Genomic DNA, 26,123 nt, shown 5'->3' on the forward strand with positions numbered 1-26,123 from the left:
AATTTCCTCGATCATGAGTGGATGTACTAAGAATTCACATTGTGCATCACTCAGCCTTATTATTGCTGTGTCAGCAAGGTATTCAAGAGTCCGCTTGGTGCATTCATATGTTTAGAAGCACAGAGATCCTTGTAGTGTTTATTAAATGCCTCATGTATCTATGTAGCTTCATAGTGTAACTGTCCATTATCATTCAATATTTGGATCACATCCTTAGTGGCCAAGTGGTTCCTTCTAATAGAGGCTAGTGTCTACCCAGGTCTCTCACCTTGCCTATGTACTTAGTTTCATGGTCCCATATTTCATTATATACAGTGATTCTGCCTCTGAGTCTTTATTATTGCTTCTATTTTTCATAGCTAAGTTTGTTTAATGTCCCTTTCTAATGTTGCAATGTGCTGGAATAGTGTTCTAAGTACCCCATGATGCTTCGCTGTGCAGTAGCCTCTAAATACCACCTTAAAGGCCTCCCCAAGAGTGGTCCCCTACTTCATCGAGTCTTTGTTTTATTCAAAGGTATTTCAAAATTCCCCATGCATGTCCTCCCAGAACCCCATGTCCAAAAGTACTCTTGGTGACATCCGAACAAACTCTCTTCTGGAGACATGTCAACCAGTATAATGTCAAGAACCACATGGGAAGGGTCAGATAGCATGCAAGCCAAGTTTTATATATTTTTTACCTATGTACTTAAGTCACTTGTTGCAAGTCAGTAGTAATTTCTAGACCACATGTTATGTTGGGCTCAGTAATATGTTCCCTCTCTTAAATAGGGTTGTCTGTTTTGCCATACTTGAAGAAGTTCACTGTCTTTTATAATGTTTTAACGGTGTTGGACATGCCAGTAAGCTCCATGATCAATGTGTGCAAACTATCTGTGTGTGGATCCAAAATTGTTTTTAAGACCTCGCCACATAACACTGCCTTAGGGGTAATCTTTTGAAGTTTTGCCCTTAAGGTGTAGACAAATTCAGGATCATCTATGTTGGGGATCCTAAAACTTTACTAGGGTTACATGTTTAGTGCCAAGTATACCCAGTGCTATGATGTATCTGCCCATGGTGTCAGTTACTGATCTGATTAAGCGAAGTGGAGTGACACATCTGAAAAGTGTGGGGAAAGCCCTGGCATACGTTGATTTTGATACTATAATACTCATTTTGGGCCATTAAAAAATTATTGTTTGTTTTTTAGTGGTGTAAGGTGCATTTCTTGTAGAAATGCTTTATCTAAGCTCTGTCTCTGTATTATGCTGTTATTACCACTTCTTCCTGGGGTTATTTAGACTCCACAAGTTCCATGTGAGGAATTGATAATCCCTGCCTGTAAGTGGGTTAGGTGCCATTTCTATGTCTCCTCAGAGCTGGATAGAGCGTGTGATCCAATGCAGGGTTAGATGCACATCCAAATGAGATGACAAGGATGAGCAAATCTGATGAGACCTGGAAATGTAAGTACGTTTCCAATAGTAAATACCCCTAGCATCTCCCCTTCCCACACCAGCAATCCCAGCAACTGGTGAATTGGATCCTTCCATCCAAAAGCTCTCCCTTTTGTTAGGATGCGGGCTAGTCCCTTTTTTGTGACCATGCTTTTACATCACATGACCGGGGAGTGGTTACAAAAACTAGTCCTACCTTAGGCTCAGTGCTCGATATTGCCAGTGTTTAGATTCCCTTCCTGGTTGTTGGTTGCAGAAACGTGCTGAGCAGAGCCTCCTCTCTGCTCCCCTAATCCTTTGTAGTTTACCCTTCCCCTCTCACGGGCTCGTGTAGAGGCTTTTTCCCTTTCGTATCCAGATCCTGCCTTGCTTTTGACCCGTTTTTTGTGTTGCGTGTTGTCTGTCTTTAGAGTGTCAGAGGTATCCAGGTAATTTTCCCCTTGTTGTCTTCCCTTGTTTTCTGTTGTGTCAGTACCTTGTGTGTGCAGTTATTGAGGGTTCGGGGGCTCCCGTTCTCTACAGCGTGTTTACTACGCTGAAGTGCTGAGGGACGCTGCAGGCGCGAGCGCGTCTCTGTTTAGCAGGCGGTTCGCCTCTTTGTGAGCGGTAGTGACGTTTCGGGTCACTCCGCTGCTGTTTGTTTTAGGAAACGCGCTGAGATTGTAAGCGCTACGGAAGGCTCCCCTTTCTTAGTCTTTCCTTGTTCAGTTTAGTTTACACGGGGTTTTTTTGGTAAAGGCTGCTTTTTAAGCCCACCTTTTTCCCCTCATTATTGTTTTTTCGGTACGAGGACCTTCCGTTAATCGGCCCCTTCCTCTGCTGCCCAGTATCCCAGAGCAGCTACAGGAGTACTTATTGATTGCAGTTGCAGTACTCCATCTCTTTACAAGGCAGAGCCTGCATGTGCAACAGGTGAGCAGGGTTGTGGGTTTGTGAAAGCGTGGTTACAGGGGGTTTGAAAACGGGGTGTACAGTGTACATAAATGGTATTGTTCTGTCCTGCTTATACCTAGGTGCAGAAGTGTAAAGATCAAGGAGGCCGGGTCCCGGTACCAACAAGGGTGTAAGACTTGGTGTCTTTTCAACTTACCACCCTCTTTTCAGGTCTACCGGTGCACCCTTAGAGTTTAACCTGTGGGTGTCCTGTGGGCCGGGGAAGGGGATTGGTGCATGCTACGTTCCTGCAGTGCTTGGGCTTCGTGGAATCTGACAGAATATCGAGCCCACGTTAATATAGCACTGCCCGGACGAGCATGGATGATGAGGGTGGAAATACAGGAGGGCCCTCAATGCAGGATATTATGGGGGCGGTTCACACCCTACAGGCACAAGTGCAAGAGTTACAACAGGAGAACGTGGGGTTGAAACAGGAGTTAGTGGCGGTAAGGGCTAGAGAACAGTCACAGCATAGGGGACCTACTCCCGTGATCCAGCCAGCCACTTTTCAGTACTCAGTAGGAGGTGCAGGAGCAAGTACGGCAAGCAGTAGTTCACCCATAGCAGTGACAGTTTCAACTCCTGTAGCAGTACCCTTAGCCCCCCCAGAGAGATTCTCAGGAGAGAGTGAGAAGTTTGGTACTTTTATGAACCAGTGCCAGCTCCACTTTATGTGTAGAACAAACGCCTTTCCTGATGATTCCGCGAAAGTTGCATTCATATTGTCGTACCTGGCTGGTAACGCGGCCCAATGGGCTATTCCACTAGTGGAAAATAATGACCGTGTGCTGTATAATTATTTGGCGTTCAAAGACTTGATGCGTAGCCTATTCGCCAAACACGCATTCATGCAGGCTAGTGACGCAGAATTGTTGAAATTACGGCAGGGCAGGCAGGACCTGTTGTCTTACATAGCTAACTTCAATCGATTGGTGTCTGAGACGCATTGGCCTACCGAGAAGAGAACATCATTATTTTATCAGGGTTTATGCGAGGAGTTGAAGGATATTGTGTCACAGGTAGTAGATCCGCCTGAGGATTGTGCGGCTTTCATCGATTTGGTGGTGAAATTGAATCACAGGGTGACGGAAAGGCGAGGAGAACGTAGTCGGTTGCAATATTCACGGGGTGGTTATATGAAACCTGAGGTAAAACCGGCAGGAGAGAGTAAGATCGTTCCCGAACCCATGGAGATTGGTGGAGTACGGGGTCCTTTGACTCCAGAGGAAAAGAAAAGAAGGAGAGAGAAGAACTTGTGTCTGTACTGCGGGCAGGGGGGACACTTTGCACGTGACTGTCCAGTAAAGCCCTCTGGTGTGGGGTTTGGAAAAAAGGTGGCATGCATACAAGTGGAGAAAAAAGCTGATAGAGAAAGAAAGGCACAGTATGAAGTGGTAGGGGCGATAGATCAGGCTCCCAGACATTTCGTGATTACTGCTCACTTGTTGTTATCAGCACAGAACCGAGTCCCGGTGTCGGTATTACTTGATTCCGGGGCCACTGGGAACTTCATGGATATTTCGATGGCAGACAAACTGATGGTTCCGTGTCACTTAAAGGAACAACCAGAGCCTGTGAGAGCCATCGATGGGACTGAGTTGACGTCAGGGTGTATCACCCGACAGACGGAACCTCTAGGGTTATTGTGTGATAATGGGCACGTAGAATCCGTGGTCTTTGATTTGATTGACGCACCTTCCTTTGGCGTGGTACTGGGAGTCCCGTGGTTACAAACACATAACCCCAGGATCGACTGGGCGCAGAGACTGGTCACCTTGGATTCGGTTCACTGTTTAAAGAATTGTTATGTCGTGGCGGCAGAGCAGATTGATCCCTTGTCCTGTGCGGTGACGGAAACGGGTAGGATTCCTCCACAGTATTCCGCCTACAAAGATGTGTTCGATAAAGGATGTGCCCAAGGTCTCCCTCCACACAGGCCTTATGATTGTAAGATCGACCTAATACCAGGGGCCCCTTTACCATGCAGTAGGGTTTATGCTCTTTCTGAGCCTGAGGAGGTTCATCTGAAGACATATATAGATGAGATGTTGTCAATGGGTTACATACGTCCTTCTTCCTCGCCTGTGTCATCGGCAATCTTTTTTATACCCAAGAAGGAAGGGTCTTTGAGGGCGTGTGTGGATTATCGCACATTGAATTCTGCCACAGTAAAGAATCGATACCCTCTTCCGCTCATCTCCGTGTTACTGGACCAGCTCCGCAAGGCTACCATCTTCACGAAGCTGGACTTGCGGGGCGCATACCATCTTATAAGGGTTCGGCCAGGGGATGAGTGGAAGACGGCTTTTAAAACTAAGTATGGATTATTTGAATACACCGTAATGCCCTTCGGGTTGTGCAATGCGCCGGCGGCGTTTCAATTCTTCATAAATGAAGTACTTGGTAGATACCTGGACCAAACCGTCATAGTGTACTTGGATGACATCCTCATTTATTCGGAGAAAGGGCTTGATCATACTGAGCATGTGTTGCAAGTATTGCAGACGTTACAGGAACATCAGTTGTACGCTAAGTTGGAGAAGTGTCAGTTCGGAGCTTCTGAAGTGGAGTTCTTGGGGTTTGTCATCTCTGCTGCAGGCATTCGTATGGATCCCAAAAAGATTCAGGCTATTGAGACCTGGCCAGTGCCTACGAATGTGAAACAGATACAGGTGCTTCTTGGATTCGCTAATTTTTATCGGCGGTTTATCCTGCATTTCTCTGATATAGTGGCCCCAATGACTCGCCTCCTGAGAAAGGGTGTCCCTTTTGAGTGGACCAGTGAGACTGAAGACGCCTTTCGTATGTTGCTTAAACAATTTGTGTCTGCCCCGGTGTTGGTGCATCCAGATCCTGCCCTGCCGTATTACGTAGAAACAGATGCTTCCTTGTGTGCTGTAGGAGGTGTATTGTCACAAAGAGATGAGGCCACAGGTCATATGCATCCGATTGCGTTCTTTTCCAAAACTTTACTGCCAGCCGAACGCAATTATACGGTGGCAGAGAGAGAACTTCTGGCGGTGAAACTGGCGTTTGAGGAATGGAGGCATTACTTGTGGGGTGCTCGTCACGTGATCACCATCTACACTGACCATAAGAATCTTGAATTCTTTCGTTCAGCCAGAGCATTAACACCACGTCAGATGAGATGGGTTCTGTTCTTTAATGAATATGACTTCATTATAACCTATAGACCTGCAGCTCAACAGGTGAAATCCGATGCGCTTTCCCGTATACATGTGGAGGCAAGAGATGAAGGTACTTCATGTACGAGTAGGGCTATGATCGCCAGTGAGAGAATAATAGGGGCAGTGACAGGGGATGATTTTCCTGCTCTAGTGAAAGACCGATTAAGTCAATTGGATCTGGCCCCTTGGTTAGTCCTACCCGAGGTGGTGTTACAAGACGGACTGTTGTATAAGGAGGACAGGTTGTTTATTCCCCCTGGGTTGAGGGAAGAGGTGTTGGAGTGGTGTCATTCTTCCGACCTGGCAGCACATCCAGGAGTGAGAAAGACCAAGGATTTGTGTATGAGGTGGTTTTGGTGGGAGTCCATGTCAAGGGATGTTCAGGGGTATGTCGGGGCATGTCCGGTGTGTGCGACTAGTAAACCTACGCATTGTAAACCCTCAGGACTGTTACAGCCTTTGCCGGTTCCACCTGGTCCGTGGCATTCTTTGAGCATGGATTTTGTAACTGATCTACCTACCGCCGCAGGCTTCACCGCCGTGTTGGTGGTGGTAGATTTATTCACCAAGATGGCCCACTTCGTGCCATTTCCCAAACTTCCTACCGCAAAGGAGATGGCGGTGGTGTTCATGTCATCAATTGTGCGTTTACATGGGTTGCCGGAGGTGATTATATCTGATAGAGGGGCACAGTTTGTTTCGCACTTTTGGACTGAGTTGTGTGGGGTGTTGAAGACCAAGATCAGTCTGTCCTCGGCGTACCATCCTCAGTCGGATGGTCAGACTGAGCGCACTAATCAGACGATGGAGCAATACTTGCGGTGTCTGATTGCGTCCTTGTCTTGTGATTGGGTAACGGCACTACCCATCGCGGAGTTCGCCTATAACAACAGTGTGCATTCCGCCTTGGGTATGACACCTTTTTATTGTTCCTTGGGATACCATCCGAGGGCGATGGCTATACAGCCCACGGGACGCGTGCCAGCCATCGACGACGTATGTAAGCATTTGGGAGACATCTGGGTGTTGGCCAGAAAGAGCCTGTTAGAAGCAAAGGAGGCCATGAAGAAGCAGGCAGACAAACATCGAATCCCTGCCCCAGCTTACAAGGTAGGGGATCAGGTATGGCTGTCGTCCCGTAACTTGAGATTGTCGGGACCTCGTAAGTTGCAGCCTAGGTTCGTGGGCCCATATCCCATCGTTCAGGTGATCAATCCTGTAGCGATGAAACTCAAGCTACCACAGGAGTACAGTGTACACCCTGTTTTTCACACCTCTTTACTCAAGCCCTATGTACCGACAGACCAGGTATTGCCACCCCCTCCTTCGGTCCTGGTAGATGGCCAAGAGGAATACGAGGTCCAGGCTATACTTGATTCCAAGCGGGTCCGGGGCCGTCTTTTCTACTTGGTAGATTGGAAGGGGTATACGAAAGAGGATAGGACGTGGGAGCCGGCAGGGGGGGTTCATGCTCCACGGTTGGTTAGGCTATTCCATAGATCACATCCCTCCAAGCCTAGACCGGTGGGGAGGATTGTTGGGGGGGGGTACTGTTAGGATGCGGGCTAGTCCCTTTTTTGTGACCATGCTTTTACATCACATGACCGGGGAGTGGTTACAAAAACTAGTCCTACCTTAGGCTCAGTGCTCGATATTGCCAGTGTTTAGATTCCCTTCCTGGTTGTTGGTTGCAGAAACGTGCTGAGCAGAGCCTCCTCTCTGCTCCCCTAATCCTTTGTAGTTTACCCTTCCCCTCTCACGGGCTCGTGTAGAGGCTTTTTCCCTTTCGTATCCAGATCCTGCCTTGCTTTTGACCCGTTTTTTGTGTTGCGTGTTGTCTGTCTTTAGAGTGTTAGAGGTATCCAGGTAATTTTCCCCTTGTTGTCTTCCCTTGTTTTCTGTTGTGTCAGTACCTTGTGTGTGCAGTTATTGAGGGTTCGGGGGCTCCCGTTCTCTACAGCGTGTTTACTACGCTGAAGTGCTGAGGGACGCTGCAGGCGCGAGCGCGTCTCTGTTTAGCAGGCGGTTCGCCTCTTTGTGAGCGGTAGTGACGTTTCGGGTCACTCCGCTGCTGTTTGTTTTAGGAAACGCGCTGAGATTGTAAGCGCTACGGAAGGCTCCCCTTTCTTAGTCTTTCCTTGTTCCGTTTAGTTTACACGGGTTTTTTTTGGTAAAGGCTGCTTTTTAAGCCCACCTTTTTCCCCTCATTATTGTTTTTTCGGTACGAGGACCTTCCGTTAATCGGCCCCTTCCTCTGCTGCCCAGTATCCCAGAGCAGCTACAGGAGTACTTATTGATTGCAGTTGCAGTACTCCATCTCTTTACAAGGCAGAGCCTGCATGTGCAACAGGTGAGCAGGGTTGTGGGTTTGTGAAAGCGTGGTTACAGGGGGTTTGAAAACGGGGTGTACAGTGTACATAAATGGTATTGTTCTGTCCTGCTTATACCTAGGTGCAGAAGTGTAAAGATCAAGGAGGCCGGGTCCCGGTACCAACAAGGGTGTAAGACTTGGTGTCTTTTCAACTTACCACCCTCTTTTCAGGTCTACCGGTGCACCCTTAGAGTTTAACCTGTGGGTGTCCTGTGGGCCGGGGAAGGGGATTGGTGCATGCTACGTTCCTGCAGTGCTTGGGCTTCGTGGAATCTGACACCTTTCATCCCATCTCTCAATTGTAGCTGCAATGAAATTAAAATACAGTTAAAAACGATGAAAGTCACCATGGATTTTACCATATATGAGGTAGGAAGTAGCTGGACCATGAGTGTTACTAGCCATGAATGACCGCTCAAGGAAAAGAAGATTTATTTGAATCCCCCAGCATCCCCCAGCAGGTTCTACCCCTGGCTGAGACATGAATACTAATTTCCTGATGTTCAGGTACCTCCATGGCCATTGTCAGATCATGGCCGACCTGCTCCAGCCTTCTTTTCAGTCGACTGCTCCTGAATATGAGAAACCGCTGGTCTCTTATAGTGGGAGGGGGCGGGGTACCAACAGCTTTTAATCATCATCGTCACGGTTTACATTTGAATGTTTATCATTTATTTGCAGTGGCACTGCATGTATGTTCTTTAGGCATTAAAGGATTGCATTCACCTGTTTTGGATCTGTAAATATTTTGTGCTTTCCTCAGTGTGTAATTTTTATTTGTGTTACATATAGCATGCTGTGTGTGATGTCTATTTGCTAAAGTTTTTTTTCACTAGTAGGAATGCACATCTGTCCTCCTGGACTGCCATCATAAAGTCAGGGTATTATGAGAGATAGCTTAGACACAATTGTTGGTCTTGTTTTTCTTTTACAAGTAGGTGCGCAGTGTCTTTGTTCTTGAAATTCAGCTGTCCTGCAATGACTGGCCTGGCTGGGGCATCAGCAATCAATAAGCTCTTTCTACTATTAATAGTTTAAAGATAGTATCAGCTCTAAACAGTGCCACTGGAATTTGCTTGAGAAAGGAGTCCTCCTTCCCAACTGCTGTAAACTCTGTGACAGCCATTATTTGTAGGTTATTTCTGCGTGATTTTGCTTCCAAATCATAATTTTTTGCTTTGGTTATAGACAGTACTTTGTCTATTTAGAGGTGTTTTTCATTGTCTGTGTGCTGGTTGACTTCCATGGTGAAGATTCTCTTTCCCGCTTCTGTGATGTGACCTGTATGCTTGTTTAGGTGCTGAGCAATGGTGTCCATACATACGTTCAGTGTGTACATGCTTTGATCTCTGAGCATGAGGCTAAGCTGTATACTTTGCATGATCATCTTCATGTCAAGTTTGTCCTCAGCATTACACTGCCAGTTTGTTTCTCGTGCATTTTCTGCAGCCTTGGGATCATCTTTTTTGCCCATTTGCCTTGTCTCAAATGGGATCTATGGCTGCTTTGTATCCGTGGTCTTCCCCTTTAACTTTGCCAGCAAGAGTCACCCGCTGCTTGATTTCTGCCTCCTGGCCGCCACCAGACATACTGGGAGACAGTCTTTTTTTCGAAGCCCAAACAAGAGACGGCCACGCACCAATCCAGAACGGTGTAGGCGTTGTCTACAGATCAGTTTTGGTGAACCCGCACACACCCTTTCTGGGGGCACGAGCAGTCCTAGCTTCCTTCTGGTGTATGTAAATGTTGGTCCTTATGGCAAGGACCTAGGCCACAGTGTACATTGTCCTACCTGATCAGGTGAGGCCAGCCTCACAGACTCAACATGGTATGAGGTTGCTGGGGATAAGGTGGAATGTCATGTTATGCATCCGATTGCTTTGTAGTATGATGGATTTTGCATATATTTTTCAACTGTTCCTACAGGCGGTCACATTTGCCCAGTGCATTGATATATTTTCAAATAAATTTCAGCCACCCTTGGTTATAATGTAGGCACTCTTAAGTATTTGGGACAGGCAAGGATGATCAGCACCCCGCGTCCACCCTCTGTACCTGGACTGTGACATTTATCAGTCTACCCAGCCAAGTGGACTCAACGTAGTCCTGTACCCCTGGAAATGGGCCAAAGGAGCTCCCCAGTGGAACTGACACATCTTCTCAGCTGAGCAATGCATCCCTGAGAAGAATCAACACATCTCCTTGGCTGAGAGGCGCATCCCTGATCAGAATCAATGCATGGCTGTTGCTACATTGATTAGACCCATCATAAAAGACTCGCATCGCTTCTGCAACCTGCATCTTGGGACCAATGCATTACCTTAGGAACTGCCACTGCGCGATGCTTTCCCTGGTACAGGCCCTTGCATTTGTCGTCAATGGCAGCCTCGATAAAACAAATTGGAATTAACACATCGCCTCAGCTGTGCATTGTACCCCCGATGGGATCCTCTTTTTTTTTTTTGATTTTTTTATTGAGATGGTTCCGGGTATCACAAAAATACATTAATCAACAGGATAAAATCAGACATTGAAAATACAGTATACATCTTATAAATACAATCGTAGGAGACATAAAACCGTGTTTGTTTCGGACAGTAGTACATAAGGGAAGACAATCAGCGTCACCAATAGATCTTTAAATTCCTATTCATCTGATTTCTCTCCAATTTCTAAGAGGAGCCCATATCTTCTTACCAAATTCTCTCGACCTCTTTCCTTTAAAATCGTACAAACATTCCTCTATATTATGAGTTCCCAGAAGCCTAGTTAACCACATCTGGAAAGTGGGAGCTACAGAGTCTTTCCAACCAGCCGAGATTAAAATCCTAAAAACAGCCATAGATAGAAAAATAAATGCTTCGGCCTCGTACTCCAGTTTTAGGTTTTCGTCCCTGCCGATCAAAACAATAGTAGGGGATAGAGTGATCTGTTGCTCTAGCAGCCCCGTTAAAAATCTTTCGATTTCTTTAAAAACTGGAGTAAGATTCTGACAATTATAAAACATGTTGGATAAATCTGCAGGGCTTTGGTCGCACCTGGGACACCTATCGTTTTCTCTCTTACCCCACTTGAACAGCTTGGCAGGCGTGTAATATAAGTTAAAAATAGTCTTGTAGTGCTGTGCCTTTAAATTTGAACCTCTTAATATTTTCGTATTCATTGCTAAGGCAAAGTCTATATCTATATCCGGATCCCCAATTCTTTCCGCCCAATCTGATTCAATTTGTCCGATGTCATCTCCCAAACCCTGCAAGAGATAACTATACCCGATTTTAATCTTCTTGTCACCATTCCTTACATAGTTCACAATCGAATTGGGCTCCTGAATTGAAATCCTAGGTCTGATTGACTTAACTGTTTGCTCCAATTGTCTATATAAGAGCCATTGACTAGCAGGTATACCAAACTTTTGCTGAAGTGTGTCAAATCCCAGTAATTCATCCTCAACCATGACATCCCCCAAACAACTAATGCCCAGCTCCTTCCATAACCTACTATTACTATTCTGTCCCAGATGCACAAATGGATTTGACCGCCACAGGTCTAATATACTATTAATTTTCGGAATCTTCAGGAATCTCATTATTGACTTCCAGGTGCCCCAAGCACTAAGCATCACTCTACTTTTACTCCTTTTAAAATACCTAAAGTTTATTTCTCGTGTTAGGAGCCCCAATGCTTTTCTTCCTACTAGCAATTCATATATTGTGGGGTTCTGTCCAAACCAATCGGTACAGCTATATAATCATATTTAAATAGAACATTAATTTGCATCATTAGACACACCCAGTGATACAGCCTCAAATTTGGTGCAGACAGTCCCCCTCCCTCCAATAGTGCCGAAAGTCGAGCCAAAGATCTACGTATTTTCCCATATTGCCACACAAATTGGGAGAAGACAGCTTCCATTTTCTTCAAAAGACCCTCTTCTACTAGCAGAGGTATGGCACGAAATAAGTACAGTATTCTCGGAAAAATTGACATCTTCAAAACATTCACTCTACCAATCAGAGATAAGTGTAAAACATCTATTCTTCTTAATTCTTCGTCTATTGCGGTAATCAAGGGTACATAATTTTCTTGTATGATTTTCTCCACATTTGCATTAATCCTCACCCCAAGATAAACTGCAGATTCCACATACCTCTGGTCGACTTTATAGATATTATTAGTGCTGATTATTATGGTTTTTTCTTCATTCAGCTTATACCCAGAGCGGGTTCCAAAGGCATTAGCCAGTTGAGTCAAGTCTACTATAGCCGTCTGCGTATTGGTGGTGACAATTGCCAAATCGTCCGCATAAGCCAATAATTTGGTGGTATGCCTATTTAATATAACAGGGGAGATTTTATCTGAAGCTAAAATTTCCCTAATTAGGGGATCTATATAAAGTGAGAAGAGTATAGGAGAGCAAGGGCATCCCTGACGAGTACGTCTCCTAATTACCACCTCTTGCGACTGCAGGCCCATAGTTGTAATTCTAGCTACCGGATCCAAGTACATAGCCTTTATTGCTTTCCTACACTTCTCTCCGAAACCTCTACTGACCAAATCTTCCCACATAAATTCCCAGACCACACGGTCGAAGGCTTTTTCGGCATCTAGGAGGATCATGGCCATTTCTCCCCCAGTGATAGCCATAGCATCAAATAGCGAGATCGCACGCGAAGTGTGATCCTCAACGTCGAGGCAACAGGACTTCGCACTACAGCCTTGCTGCATCTTGGAACTGATGGATATGCATCACCTCAGCTACATGACACATCTTCAACGTGGATCAGCAACCAGGATATAAGGCTCTCTGTTTAGTGGGCATAACTGTGACCCTGTAGCCGGCCCGAGCTCCATCGCAGTAAACCTGAACTTGTAACTTTGTCCTGGTCTGGCGTGATCAGTTATACCGTGTAGTACCTTGTGCATTTTGGCACTATTTCTCACTCTAAACTTTAAAATTCAAGTACCTACCAGTTCTACTAATTGAATCGCTGTCGTCTTGGTCTTGTTTTAGTTAATAAATTCAGATCTATTGTTCTAACCAGGTGTTAGATGTTTTTATGTTGCTTTCACTGATTTAGTGTTTGAAGTGTTAAACAAATACTTTACACATTGCCTCTAAGTTAAACCTTACTGCTCTGAAACAAGATATCAGAGGGTGAGCACAGGTTAATTTAGGGTTTGCTTGTGACTTATCCTGACCAGGATTGTGGCTGATGCTTGATCAGGGCTCACACCCCAGTCAACCAGTAACCACATTTCTAACAGGAGCGTTCAAACTTGAATTGACATTTTCTGTCATTACGTATTAGAAAATAGATTGCATTTCAAAACAACACAACGCTCAAAAAAGTAAATTCACAATTTGCAACCTTTCATTATGTACATCAGGCCCTTGGTTCCGTGGCAAATTTGGTATTATGGCAGATACTCATTTCAAAGATTATGGTATAGAAAAGGTTGTGTGACAGGAGAGGTGATTGTGCAAATCATGAATTTGCATGGAAATCAAGGATAAGGCTGACTTACAGTGGATAAAATGCATACAAAGCAAAAGTAAAAGTGACTACTCAGTTGGCTTGTCCACAGGAGTAAGAGAAGATAAAAAGGCAAATAAATGCACAAAAATCAAACATCAGAGAACATTGTTGTAGCTGAGCGTAGATGAATGACTTCTTTATGTTTTCTGTAAATTGGTTCCGGGGTAAATAGGCATGGTTTCAGAGCCCTCAGAACTCAATAAGGGCCTTTTGAAAAACTGCATTTTGAATTACTTTTGAGTTCTACAATAGTACTACTAAACTACTACAAAATGCTATTCACAAACCTACAAGTGTAAATCTCCACCTCCCCTGTTTGCTGTATGGGTAGAAAATATTTAAATTTACTTTGATGTATTTAAATTTATTAAAGATTGATTCAAAACTAGGTTAATAGTTCTGTACCATTTTCTTTCCTTTGTTGTACATTTAAAATACATATCTAAAGTGAATTTACAATATTATTAGGATACAAATATTTTTACTAAATTATTATAAAGTGTAATGAACTTTCAAACTTTACCATAGGGAGATCTCCACTCCACTGCATAGTGTCCCTACGGTAAAGTATAGGGAATTGTGAAAAAGTTTTTTTAATTGAACAAAAAAACAAAAATAGACTATATGTTCATGTTAAACATTACTGTAAATTAAGCCTATATATTTATTTTAAATGTAAAACTAAATAAAAAAATGCTACAAGAGCATTAACTTAATTTTGAATTAAATCTTTAATTAATTTAAATTAATTTTAAAATAATTTTCTGAAGTTTAAACTAAGAAATAAACTCCCACCCAAAGAAAAAAATACGTTTCCTTATTCATTAAAAATTACTAAACATGATGTATAGAATTAGTTAAAATAGTTTAATGATATTTTAATGGAAATAAATGCCATATTCATTTATAAATTCAAAGAAAGTTTGGCAAAATATTTTATAATTAAAAAAAGATCTATTTTTTATAGTCTTTTAACATTAAATTATATATATCTATGAGTGTAAATATTTTAAATGATTGAATTTAACATGATTTCCTATGGGGTTTTATATTAACCCCTTCGACGCTGAGGTACGCCTGTCGTACGCTCATGACGAGCTGAGCTCGTCATGTAACGCAGGTTTTTAAAAAACTCAGCGCACAGCGGGAAAACCGCTAGCGCGCGTGAGGTTAAGTTCCTACCTTCATTATTTTTTATGGGAAGGTATTGCAGTACCATTAGTTGGCCATATGTGATGCTGGACTTACCCCAGCTCTGAGGGGGAGTAATTTAATACTTTTTTGGTTCCTTTTTTGGATGTTGTAACTTTAGAAGTGCAGTTTTTGAATAGCAGTTGGCTTACTCATCTATGGGTGGGTAGATGCCCCTCGCTTAACCCCTCTCTAACCCCTCCAAACCTCTCTGCATTCCTCCCTAAATCCTTCCCATTTAGTTGTAAGTATACCCCTTTTTCCAGTCACTCCCCTGGTCTCTCCCACATTTACTACGAAGGGCCCCATTACGATGTCGTCCGGAAAGCCGTCAAATCGATTTGGGAAGGCTTTCTGAACGATTCAGGTTTGGGGAGTCCAACCGACTGATTACGGTGTGTCCGAACACTGTTTGGTTGGACTCCCATTGACTTCAATGGGAGCCTGTGTTCCAATCAAGAACACAGGCTCCCACTGAGAATAGGAGTGGTTGGGCAAAAGCTTGCACCCTTTGGCAGGCACCCCATGGTGCCTGCCACACTGTGCATGCAGGGAAAAGGGGGACCCATGGGAACCCTCACGGGCCTGATTCAGAGGACCCCGGGTTAAAGGGGGCATGCTACGGGCACCCAAAGATTCCGGCAGTCGATCTGTGTTGGAACAACCGACTCAGAAAGGGTGCCTGAATCCAACATCCTAATCCCTTGTACGTAAACGCGGCTGGTAAGCGCTGTGCAAGTTGGTTCCAAACTACACCCTTACTTCGAATGTCGTTCGGAACCAAGTTGGACAGTTCAGACGCTTTCATGTTCCGTCGTCCGAAAATGTGTCCAACTCAGTCTGAAACAAGGCTTCCGAATCTGTTTTGACCGTATCGGATGCCGTTCGGAGCCTCTCCTGACGGCATCGTAATTGGCACTAAGTAGTAAACGCACATGTGTGAGAATCTGCACAGATAGGAGAGTTTTAAGTGGAGTTGTAGGATCGTTGGTTAGTGAATAACTTTTTGTAATACTTTAGTGCTTCTACGGTAGTACTACCAAGTGCACTATGAAATGCAGTTTGTGAATAGGCTCCATCATGTTTTCAGTAGAATTGCAAATGTAACCTTATTGACAAATAGAAATGGAACATATCAGCGCCATTATAGTTTACCACACACAGCTCAAATGAAAAGTTTCCTTAGCCAGCAGATCCCTGCTCAGCCTTGACATTTCTCCCAATGACCCACCAAGATGGTACAAGCTGGCATTAAAATAATAGCACATTTTGACAAATTAGTAAGTCAAATTGTGAGATACACTATTTTCAAAGACAAGCCAAGCAATAAGAGAGTTTTAAAATACAGTTTTTTCTATGTATACTTGTATGACTTAAATTGTCGAATAAAGTTTATGAATTGAATTGAATAAGAGTGTTAAAAACTTACTTTTATTCCACGAACGGATACAACTTTCCGCCTCTAGAATAATATAACCTGGGCTGTTTCCGTACATTTATTAAAGAGTTTGCAATATTCCTAAAGAAACACCTTTACGCACATATCTACAATAACATCATCTTTCATTATTGGCCGGCAAGCACGGTGCACTTGTTTGTCACTGACAGGCAAATCCTTTTAAATGCTGCACTGCACAGCACGCTGTTAATGAGCCTCTTCTCGAAAGTAATTTCACATTTATTATTTATGCCTCTTCCAGTGACTGCACCAAATAACTCAAACAGAACTCAATTAAAAAACAACCTGAACTCACCAGCAGAAGAAAGCTGTCAATCCAAGACCAGATGTCAGCGTTGTCAATATTCCCGAGCCAGGGTGCCTGGTAGACTTCACGTACAGCCGTGGTCCCAATGTCGCTGACTGCCTTATTCGACATGGCGAAAGGCACGCTAATCCACTGCACGCAAAAAAATACACAGAAAAAATGCTTTATTAAAGTTTTAAAGGTGTGTGCTTACCAGCCACTGAAACAGTAGATAAATGGTTTATTTTTGCAGTTTGCGTGTTTCGACTACAGTGTGATTAATGAATTACTTGTTGCATTTTGTACGTACTCCTGCCTGCTGCATGCAGTATGTGGGCAATAAAAGACGTAGAGGAAGTTGTCTGACGAAAATAACTTCTAAACAGTAGGCCATGTTTGAGAATAGTGCGTTATGTACACTTTCAAACATGTCAATTGCTCTCTCTATTTAGGGCGTTAATAACTCGGTGGGGGCTCTGAACCTCCAGAATGGGATCACCCACGTTGCTTCTTAAACTTCAGGGGCCTCATTTATGAGAAATGACGCATCGCTGCGTGAAAGCAGCGATGCGTAACTTCTCAGTGCGCACTTCTTACGACATTCCTGATGCGTCATATTTAATGTATGACGCATCATGTCGCAAGGAGTTACAGATACGTCAGTATTTCTGACGTATCTGTAAGCGCAAAAGTGACACATTGCTGGAGTGTGTCACAAAAGTGACGCAACTCCAGCAATGCGTCCTTTCACATGGGGCAAGCCCCATGTGAAAGGGCCTACGTCAGTCTTACGCCTGCTGTGAGGCAGGCACAAGATTTTGACGCAACGGCGTCCTTAAAGTGACGCAGTGAAATCTCATAGATTTCACTGCGTCACTTCTACGACCCTTCCTTGCGTCAATACGTCCCCCTTGCATACATTATACCTGGCGCAGGTATAATGTGGTGCAGGGGTTTACAAAGTTTGTAAATATGGCGCAACAAGGTGCATTTTTTACGCCACTGGTGCGTCACTTTTCGGCGTAAAAGTGACGCACAGCCTCATAAATGAGGCCAGTTGCTTCTTAAACTTCAGGATCATGAGTAACTTGAAAGCGCAACACCCCCTGCTCTTTCCAGGGGTCACATTCCACAATCTTTCAGACTGTGCAAGGGCCTAGACATTAATTTTCCCCTCATCCCACATCTTTGTCATCCTAGTTATTTATGAGGCCTGTCTAGTGCTGACATTGTTTCGGATCCCACTTGGTTCTAGCAGCATTCCTAGCCTAGAGTCTGGTTCTAGGCTGGAGAACGCTAAGTCACTAATGAACCTCACTGTGTTCCAGTGTGGTATGCCAACATTGGGGCGCATGCTCTGTGCACAAGCAGTGATCTTCGTATTCCATTCCGACCGAAACCGGAAGGGAGCTTATTTTGAGGTTAGAGTGGAGTTCGTAGAAAGGTAGCAAGCATCTACTTCTCAATTCTATTAACAGTTTTAATTACCATGTTCAAGAGCACTTATTTTGACCTTAGAATACAGAGAACTGGGCTCGAATATAATCTTCAGCATGCAAAGATAAAGCATGTAATGACAATATAAATGCAAGGTTGATCAGAAAAGGCATATTTGGGCCAGAGCAATGCTTTGAACTGTAAGCAGACGTGGCAAAAAATGTCTAACCAGCCCTACTTTCTTGCTCCCCACTTTATCTCTCTCACTTTCCATCCATCCATTCACCGTCTTCCTCGTCTCTCTCTCTCTCTCTCTCTCTCTCTCTCTCGCTCGCTCTCTCTCTCTCTCTCTCTCTCTCTCTCTCTCTCTCTCTCTCTCTCTATGGTCCCACTCTGTTCTCTCTCTCTTCTGAAGATCCTCCATGCCTGTTGCACACTTTGCAGCTGGAGAAAGTGAGAGGCTTCATCAGTGGCCCTAGGCTTTTAAACAATGTCCCCTAATGCCTCCATCCCCTAAGGGAAATGGCAAATGGATAAAAAATGGCCAGTCCAACTCTGATTTGGGCTAAGGGGGTCATTACGAGTTTGGCAGTCGCTGTGGTGGCAGTGCAGCTTGTGCCACACTGGCAGTCCGACTGATGTATTTTGAGTTTGGCGGTTGGACCGCCATTGGACCGCCACTGCTGCCAGGTATTCACGTTCCCTGGCAGTCTTGCAGCAGACGGAGGCCCACAATATGCTGATGGTGCCTCTGCCGCACCACCAAGCATTTTATGAGTTTCCTCACCACTACAGTTTTCATGGCCAGAGTTTTCATGGAGGTGTGCCGGCCATGAAAACTGTGATGTTAACTTGATTTTGGACATGCACGGACGCTGAATACACGTACACCGCGCGATGGAACGTATTATGGCTCCACAACAAGGGTTAACACAGAGGACTTGAAATTCACACAATACATGCACGATCGAGTGCGAAGAATTTAATGTGAATCTTACACTAAGTATTTTGGATATTGGATAATTGATTCTTGGAAACTCATATCTTCAGAGACAAATAGGGTGTGCAATATATCTTAAGTGATCCTTGAGGAAGCCCTGATAGGGCAAAACGCGTGCCAGCTGTGGAACACTGTGTTATATAAAGGAATAAAATCTGACTGATCTACACTACATGATTCTTACTGATTGAGAATTATTTAATACAAGAACATTGAATGAAGAAGAGTGCAGATTGCACAAAGGATGAGAGTTACTCATACATTATGTGCTCTGGTGCTTTTTGTTAAAGTGACATCTGGTTCACTCATTGTGGATGCAGAGCTTGATGCCCTAGGTGGATGAGCGTTGGGCATCAAGGTTGCACTCAATACTTGATTTATGTTTATTGTTCCTGAACCATTACATTGAGGAGACACTTTGATGTGTAGGTCATTAATAGCAAATCCACCTTGTCTTGTATGTTGCATGTAAACTGTGATGGTGAGGAAACTAAAGGGCCCCTATAAGGCTACCTGGTACCTCTGGGTCAGGGGATGCATGCAGCGGGGCACATGGTGTGCCCCCGGTCTGTATGCACCTTCTGTTCTAGCACAGCATGGACTTCACAGTCCATGTCATAATGGAACTTGCGGTGGCGGTCCCACAGCGCTGTCTTTCTAAGGCTCACATACGAGCCTTTGAAAAGCGCAGCCATAGGCCAGCTGTCACAGCACCACATGACCTGTATTCCAATCAGAATACGGTGGGCAACCAGACTACGGGTTTGGAGATCTTGGAGCGGGGCGCTGGCGTGGAGGCCCGATTCATGAATGCTAAACTCGCAATCAGGCACTAAGTAATCTGTATCATATTTTATACAGCAATTCCATTAACAGGAATATGCTAGCTTTCCACAAATTCAGACATTTAGGGCTTGATTGCTATGCCGGTCGGACTCTCGTCTGACCAGCACCCTGGCGGAAGCAGGACCGCCGGACTAGAGGTCAGTGGTCCCGCTGCCCTGATTATAATGCTAAGGGGGTCGCAATGGGTATATTTTCTATTGCCGCGTGTGTTATGGGCCACAGTACATGCCCCAAAAGAAAATAAACACTGTAAAACATCCCTGCACCATGTGGTAGGCACCATGCAGTGCCTGAAATATGGTGCAGGGATGGTTAGGGGGGCATCTGAGGTGCTCCCCAAACCCCATAGTGGAGGGCCAGGGGAAAAGGGGGCCCCTCCTAGGGGCCCATAACGTCACTTTGCGCCTACCTTTTCATGACAGGTGAACTGCCATGAAAGGGCAGGCGGAAAGGGACATTGTAATCCCTACGGCGGTGCCTGAGTTGCCTTATTGTAGGGATTACTGACCCTCCAACAAACTGACGGGCTCCTTGAACCCGTCGGAAGTGCAGCGGACGGTCCCTCTGCCCGATACCTCTGCCCGCCACATCGTAATGTGGCGGGCAGACCGCAGTGGTAGATGTCGGTGGGTCTGACACCTACGACCCGTCAGTGTAAGACCCAACGACATCGTAATGCGCCCCTAGTGGTCTGTTTATGACCCGTAAAGTAATGTAAACATATTTACTGTAGCAATTCTCTTTGTTTTCAATTTCACTGGGCATAACGTTTAAGTATGTTGCAATGTACTGGCAGGCCATAGACTGACTGTCACTGATTCTGCACCTTCTGACTTTCGCATTGCTTTCCCCTTCCCAATTTATGAGGTCACAATATTTTTTCCATGTTCAGTACCATGTTCATATCTCAAACAGACCTTTGAATGGAACACCAAAGCCTCCAGTGGGGTATGCCTGAAGCTGTATCCAAGGAAGGTGCATTGAAATCGGATTCTTTTGCTTTGATGCCACTTGACAGCTCCAGGGGTCTTGGAAGTCCAAACGCATTCTTAGTCCCCTCTTTTCAGGGTTTCTGAAGCATCTCCCCAAGGTCACCTCTAATGTTCCTAGTACCCCTGGAACACCACTTAGGGGTCAGGACTCACTTCAGTAGAGGCCCCCAGCAAGGTTCAGTCAAGGTCCTTCATGGCATCTCTCAGGTCACAGACAGCAGGTCCAATCCCTTTCTGATCTTCCCCAGGGCCAGAAAGTGTTCTGAGAAGGGTGCTTTGAGACAATGTATATATGATTGGCAATAGTTAGTGGGTGGTGTTGACTCCTGCCTCCTCCCTAACCAATGAGGTTAATTTTCTCTGGGGCAACCTTAGGGAATTTTAGGCAGTTCCTGTTTGCCATACTGCAAATAATCTTATGGAGCCCCTCTCTTGTACAGAGCTCTTCTGTCCACCGACAGTTGTGGCCAGGGAAACGAGCGGTACCCACCCTGTGTCAACTCCATGAATTTTTTATTTTTAAGGTTCAAAATAGCACCAAAAAGCAGTAACCAAGGTCACTGAGTTGCACTTGAAAGGTTACTAGGCGTAAGTTAAGGCTGACCATGATGGAGTGCAGGTTGGCTCATGGAACCAGATTCAACCCGGCTGAAAATGTACCATTGGATTTTGTCTCTGAAACAAAAGTAAAAAATCTTCAGTGGGTCAAGGTAGAAGCTGCTGTCTTTTGGTGGGAAATCTCTGAGTAGGAGAAATTGAAATTTCACTCCCAGAGAAGGCGCCTAACCTGCCAGCACTTTTGGTGCCTTCGGCCGGTGAAGATATTTGCCTTTGGACTTTCACACTTTTGAGAACTTGGAATCTTCGAGTGGGACAAGGCTAAAAGGCTGTTGCTGAACAGGGCACACCAGGCTGAAAATGTTCTCCTCGAAGTCCAGTTGAATTGCATTTGCTGTTGTGGAAAAGTACCAAGCAGGACCAACCTTAATCTTTGGCTCAGCAGCAATGAATCTTGTTGGATCTGAGTCCCAGATTTTAGAAAATGTTAGGAGGAGTACACTTTGTCACCAGCCAAGGGTCCAAGACCTTGGGGACAGCACTTGGGGATCAAGACTCACTCCGGGTCCTGGGCAAGTCCAGTTGGAAATGGACAACTGCAAAAATAGGCCTCTTGTTACTTGTTGTGTCCCTGTTGCTTGAAGAGGAGGTCAGTCGTATGACCTATGGACTGCACTTCTTTGTCCTGGGTACAAGAGGTAAAGCAGGTCCAATTTCCTAGGTTCTTGTCATGTTACTGACAGCAAGTCTAGTCCTCTTCTGTTCTTCCACAGAAAGTGTTCAGAGGAGGGTAATGTGGGTACCACATGTATGCCTGGCAAAAGCCCATGGGTGGGGGTGGTTCTTGGCTCCTCCCTAACTAATAGGGTAAAGGTTCCCAGAGGTAGCCCTACTTACCTTTGCTGCATTTCCCTAGTGCAAAGAATCCCACAGTGCCCTCTCTACACCATGTGACAGAACCTTTGCTCCTATGAGCAAAGCTTGTGTGCCCACCCCAGAGGTGTAACCAGGGAATTGAGCAAACCTATGTGGTCTAAATCAGTTCTGGAGCTGCTGCTCTCCTACTCGGATTAGTACCTGCATGACTGGAGGAACAAAGGAGATTCCTGCCAAGGTGCCAACTAGCATTTGCCTGTGACAGGGTGGATCGCTTTGAAGTTAATCGACTTCCTTGGCAAAGTCTATGTGGTTAGCCAGCCAGAGGAACAGCTACACCACCTCACACCCAAGGCGTTTGTGCTGGTATGGGAGCAGTTTTCACACCTCATCATGGGGGTTTATCAAGCTGCCAGGTGACAGAAGCTTTAGGCATGAAAAGGGAGACTTCCTAAAAGTCCCTTTTTCAAAATATTTATTCAAATTAAGTTTTTCCAGTGAATTGGGATTTTATTATATATTTCAAATATCCCAAGAATGAAATTTCTAGCTATTTACTAGCCGAAGATAACTTTATTACATTTAATATTGTATCCTAACGGTTTCCAATAGAACAGCCAGCCTTGCTCCATTGAAAATATCTTTTGGGACTTTTTTACTGTAAGGACATGTTTTATAGTAAGCTTTCACATGTCCTACTTTTACATACCATGCAACCTCCCATATGGGTAAAAAGGCCTACTTTGTGGCAACATACTGATATTTAACCCTTTTCCAGGCGGGGCTAATTCCCCCACGGTCGCGGGGGAGGGGGCCGCGCGCGGTGCTCGTTATGAGCTCAGCTCATCACACTGCACAGTGGAGCTGTGCTCATGACGAGCTGAGCTTGTCAAGACTCCGCCCACTTAATGGAATGCCCTGCAAAGAAGGAGAATTATCCCCGTGTGGGCGTTCAGCGGCTGTTAAGGCGATCTCAGCTCTTCATGATTACAGCTCCACTGTCCCTCATGACGAGCTGAGATCGTCATGAGCGTCGAACGGGTTAAAAGAAGGTTGAGACATGTCAAAGGTGCTATTTTGATGGGTTGAATTTGTAATTTAAAACAGACTGCAAAGCCAGGCAACAACTGGCAGGCCTACAGTCATATTTGCACTGGTTCTGCAGTGGGTGGCACAATGGGTATTGCAGCCCCGTAGCAACATTTAACATATGGCACCATATATTAAGGACTTTTGGCAAATGAAATATACCAATCAGGGGTTTGTCAATTTTCCCTGTGTTAAAAGGGGAACACGGGCACTTTACCATTGACTGGTAGGGGTAAAGTGGATAGAGCTCTACAGGTAGCAAAAACTGTACAGCATAAATATGGGGTCACACCACACAAAAGATGGTCTTTTCCAACAGGGACAAAGGATTTCCCTTCTTCAGGTCAACCCTTAAACTTAATTAGGAATGGGCAGGTCACACCTCAGTCCCTATCAAGTTACTGAAGTTCCACCCTAACTGTCCTTCCTGGAGTGACAGGGGAAAAATGCCCCATATCCAGTCCATCCAGTATCCAGACCTAAGCCCTTGTTATGCTTAGAGAGTAGATGCCACACCTCATTAAGGCCAAGCCCTGGCTGGGCAGCTGCTACTAAGCTAATGCAACTTAGGCTACAGGAGCTACAAAAGGGAAAAGATAACTTTCTCAAAGCTACTTTTCCTACATATGTATTACAAATCTAAAGTCACAAATTGGACTTCATAAATTTGAAAAATGGTCTTGCTGTTTCCTTTAAAAAGATACATATTAAACTTTATAATATGTAATTTGTCATATTCTAGGAGCTAACTACCACCCTGCCAGTGAAAATAACTGGAGTCTAGTCATTTGAGGAACTTGCCAACTTTAATTTCACACATGTTGCTCTTTTTAAGTAAGGCAGCCTACCTAGTAGGTGACAAGGTGAAGTTAGGAGTGACATATTGATATTTAAAAGTATTGCTTCCCACCTATTAATAAGGGGTTATTTTGACAGGTTTTTAGTCTGCTGCAGTCAGGCTACAGATGGTAGGCCTGTAGCCATGTTTTACAGCTCATCCTTATAAATGGTACCATAGGTGCTACAGTCCACAAGTGGCATTAACTTTCAGACCCTGTGTGGATTTTCTACACTATATATATCAGGGAACTGTAGGCAAGTTAATTATGCTAATCAGGTATACGCCAATTTAACAATGTTTAAAGGGGGAGTACAGGAAATGTACTCCTGTTTAGCAGGAGTTCAGTTCACAGAGTTCAAAAACTAACCCAAATAGAGTCCAGAAAATGGTGAAAAATCTGCTGTGACTATGCAGAAAAGGCAATTTGCTACAGCCACAGGAAATAACCTGTAAATAGTTTGTCCAAAAGAGAGCGTTAATTTGCTGGAAAGAGGAAACGCAAGTGCAAAATATATTTCCCCACTAAACAAAATGATATCCAACAATCTTTGGGGGTTGTGTGTGATGTTACAGTATTATGCAGGGTCAGGGTTCATAGGGGCCCATCAGATAACTGGCAACTTGAAACGTGGTATGAAGAGCCTCCAGGATGAAGAAATGTGCAGGTGCAGTCCTTATACGTCTATAATATCTCTATTCAGGCATTGTCACATCAATAGCGTATGCTACTCTTGCAACACTTGGAGTAATCCATCAGCTAAGCAATGTCTTACATGAAGAAGACATCTAAATCTATCAGAGAAAGATGCTCAAAACAATATCTCTGTCTAGAGATCTCTCACTTAAATATCAGAGAAGGTCATTTAGCAAGGCACAGAGAGTCTGAATTACACTAATCTGCCCACTTCCAGCTATTAATGTATGTTTTCCTTGAGAGGAATGATTCAAAATATAAAGCATGAAACATTGCAACAAGCAATAATATGATGTACTATTAATTTGTTATGATTTTTGATGACATGTCATAATATCCATAAGAAAGTTGTGTGTTTCTATGTTGTGCTTCAGGGAGCATTTTGTTACAGCTGATATTCAAGTGATTGTGTTTACATAAAGCACATTATACAGAAAACAAACTTTCCCCATCTTATTTGTGTCCTGTATTTGTTTGCAAATAGAGAAGCACTTGAAAAAATGATATAGATATTGATGACATATCAATTAGTTTTTTTAGCCTAGCTCTCCCCTTATCATGTATAAGGTTTTAAAGTATTAAAATACAGCCATCAAATGTTTTACTATACAAAACAAGTTTTGTTTTTCTTATTCAGTTCGTATGATTTCTATTTTGGGTCTTAAGATTTATGCGTATTGATCCAATGTAAGCTTTGAAGTGATTTTACTGGGTCTGGCGAATTGATCAAATTAGGTGAAGTAGTAATGCAGTAAGTGCCTATAAACATTTTAGGCAAAGTTGAGGTTGGATGCATCAGGCACAGGGTCATTTGCAGTTTGTATTTTAATTTGATAGACTGGTCAGCAGAAGAAAGAATAATATGTGTGCCTGCTGGTGTCATGAGACTCAATTCACCTGAAGTATAAAGCCTATGTGTGGTTGTAAACCCTGTGATGCACAAAGTCATAGGGATTGCGACTGCGAAATGTTTTTTGATATGGATGAAACCCATGTTACGAGTCAGAAAAGTATTTCCATCGCTCAAAATGGGTTTACTGACTCACACCAAATGACAATTAAGAAGGAATGTAAAAGGGGCTTTACTTTCTAATAACGATTTGGTAATGTATATATCAATGATTTGACTACATTTGTGGTTGCTCAGTAACCTCCACCTTTCCAAAGGGAAGGCTCTGAAAGGATGTGAATGGTGTTGGCAGCCTTTTAGTGATCAGGCAATGGTTCCTTATCAACTGCCTGCTCTCCTCCATGTTTTCATAAATGGGAAACTTTCTTTTAAAAAGGATCACCAGTTTTTTTAAGGGAACAGGTTTCTTTAAAAATATTTGTGAGTGTAAACACAGTGATTGTGTCCCCCTGTTCCTTGCACGCCACCATC

The 26,123-nt window shown here is 44.1% G+C and overlaps 1 protein-coding gene across 2 annotated transcripts in view; it reads right to left on the bottom strand.

Moving 5' to 3' along the window:
- Positions 1-26,123, bottom strand: part of SLC5A7 (solute carrier family 5 member 7) — a 382,470-nt gene that overhangs the window by 113,980 nt on the left and 242,367 nt on the right. For both annotated transcript variants that reach the window (XM_086934301.1, XM_086934302.1), the window contains exon 6: positions 16,419-16,562. In XM_086934301.1, coding sequence (XP_086790427.1) covers positions 16,419-16,562 — 144 coding nt within the window. The remainder of the gene's footprint in view (positions 1-16,418; positions 16,563-26,123) is intronic.

Source organism: Lissotriton vulgaris, chromosome 8 (assembly GCF_964263255.1).
Source record: "Lissotriton vulgaris chromosome 8, aLisVul1.2, whole genome shotgun sequence".
Lineage (NCBI taxonomy): Eukaryota > Metazoa > Chordata > Amphibia > Caudata > Salamandridae > Lissotriton > Lissotriton vulgaris.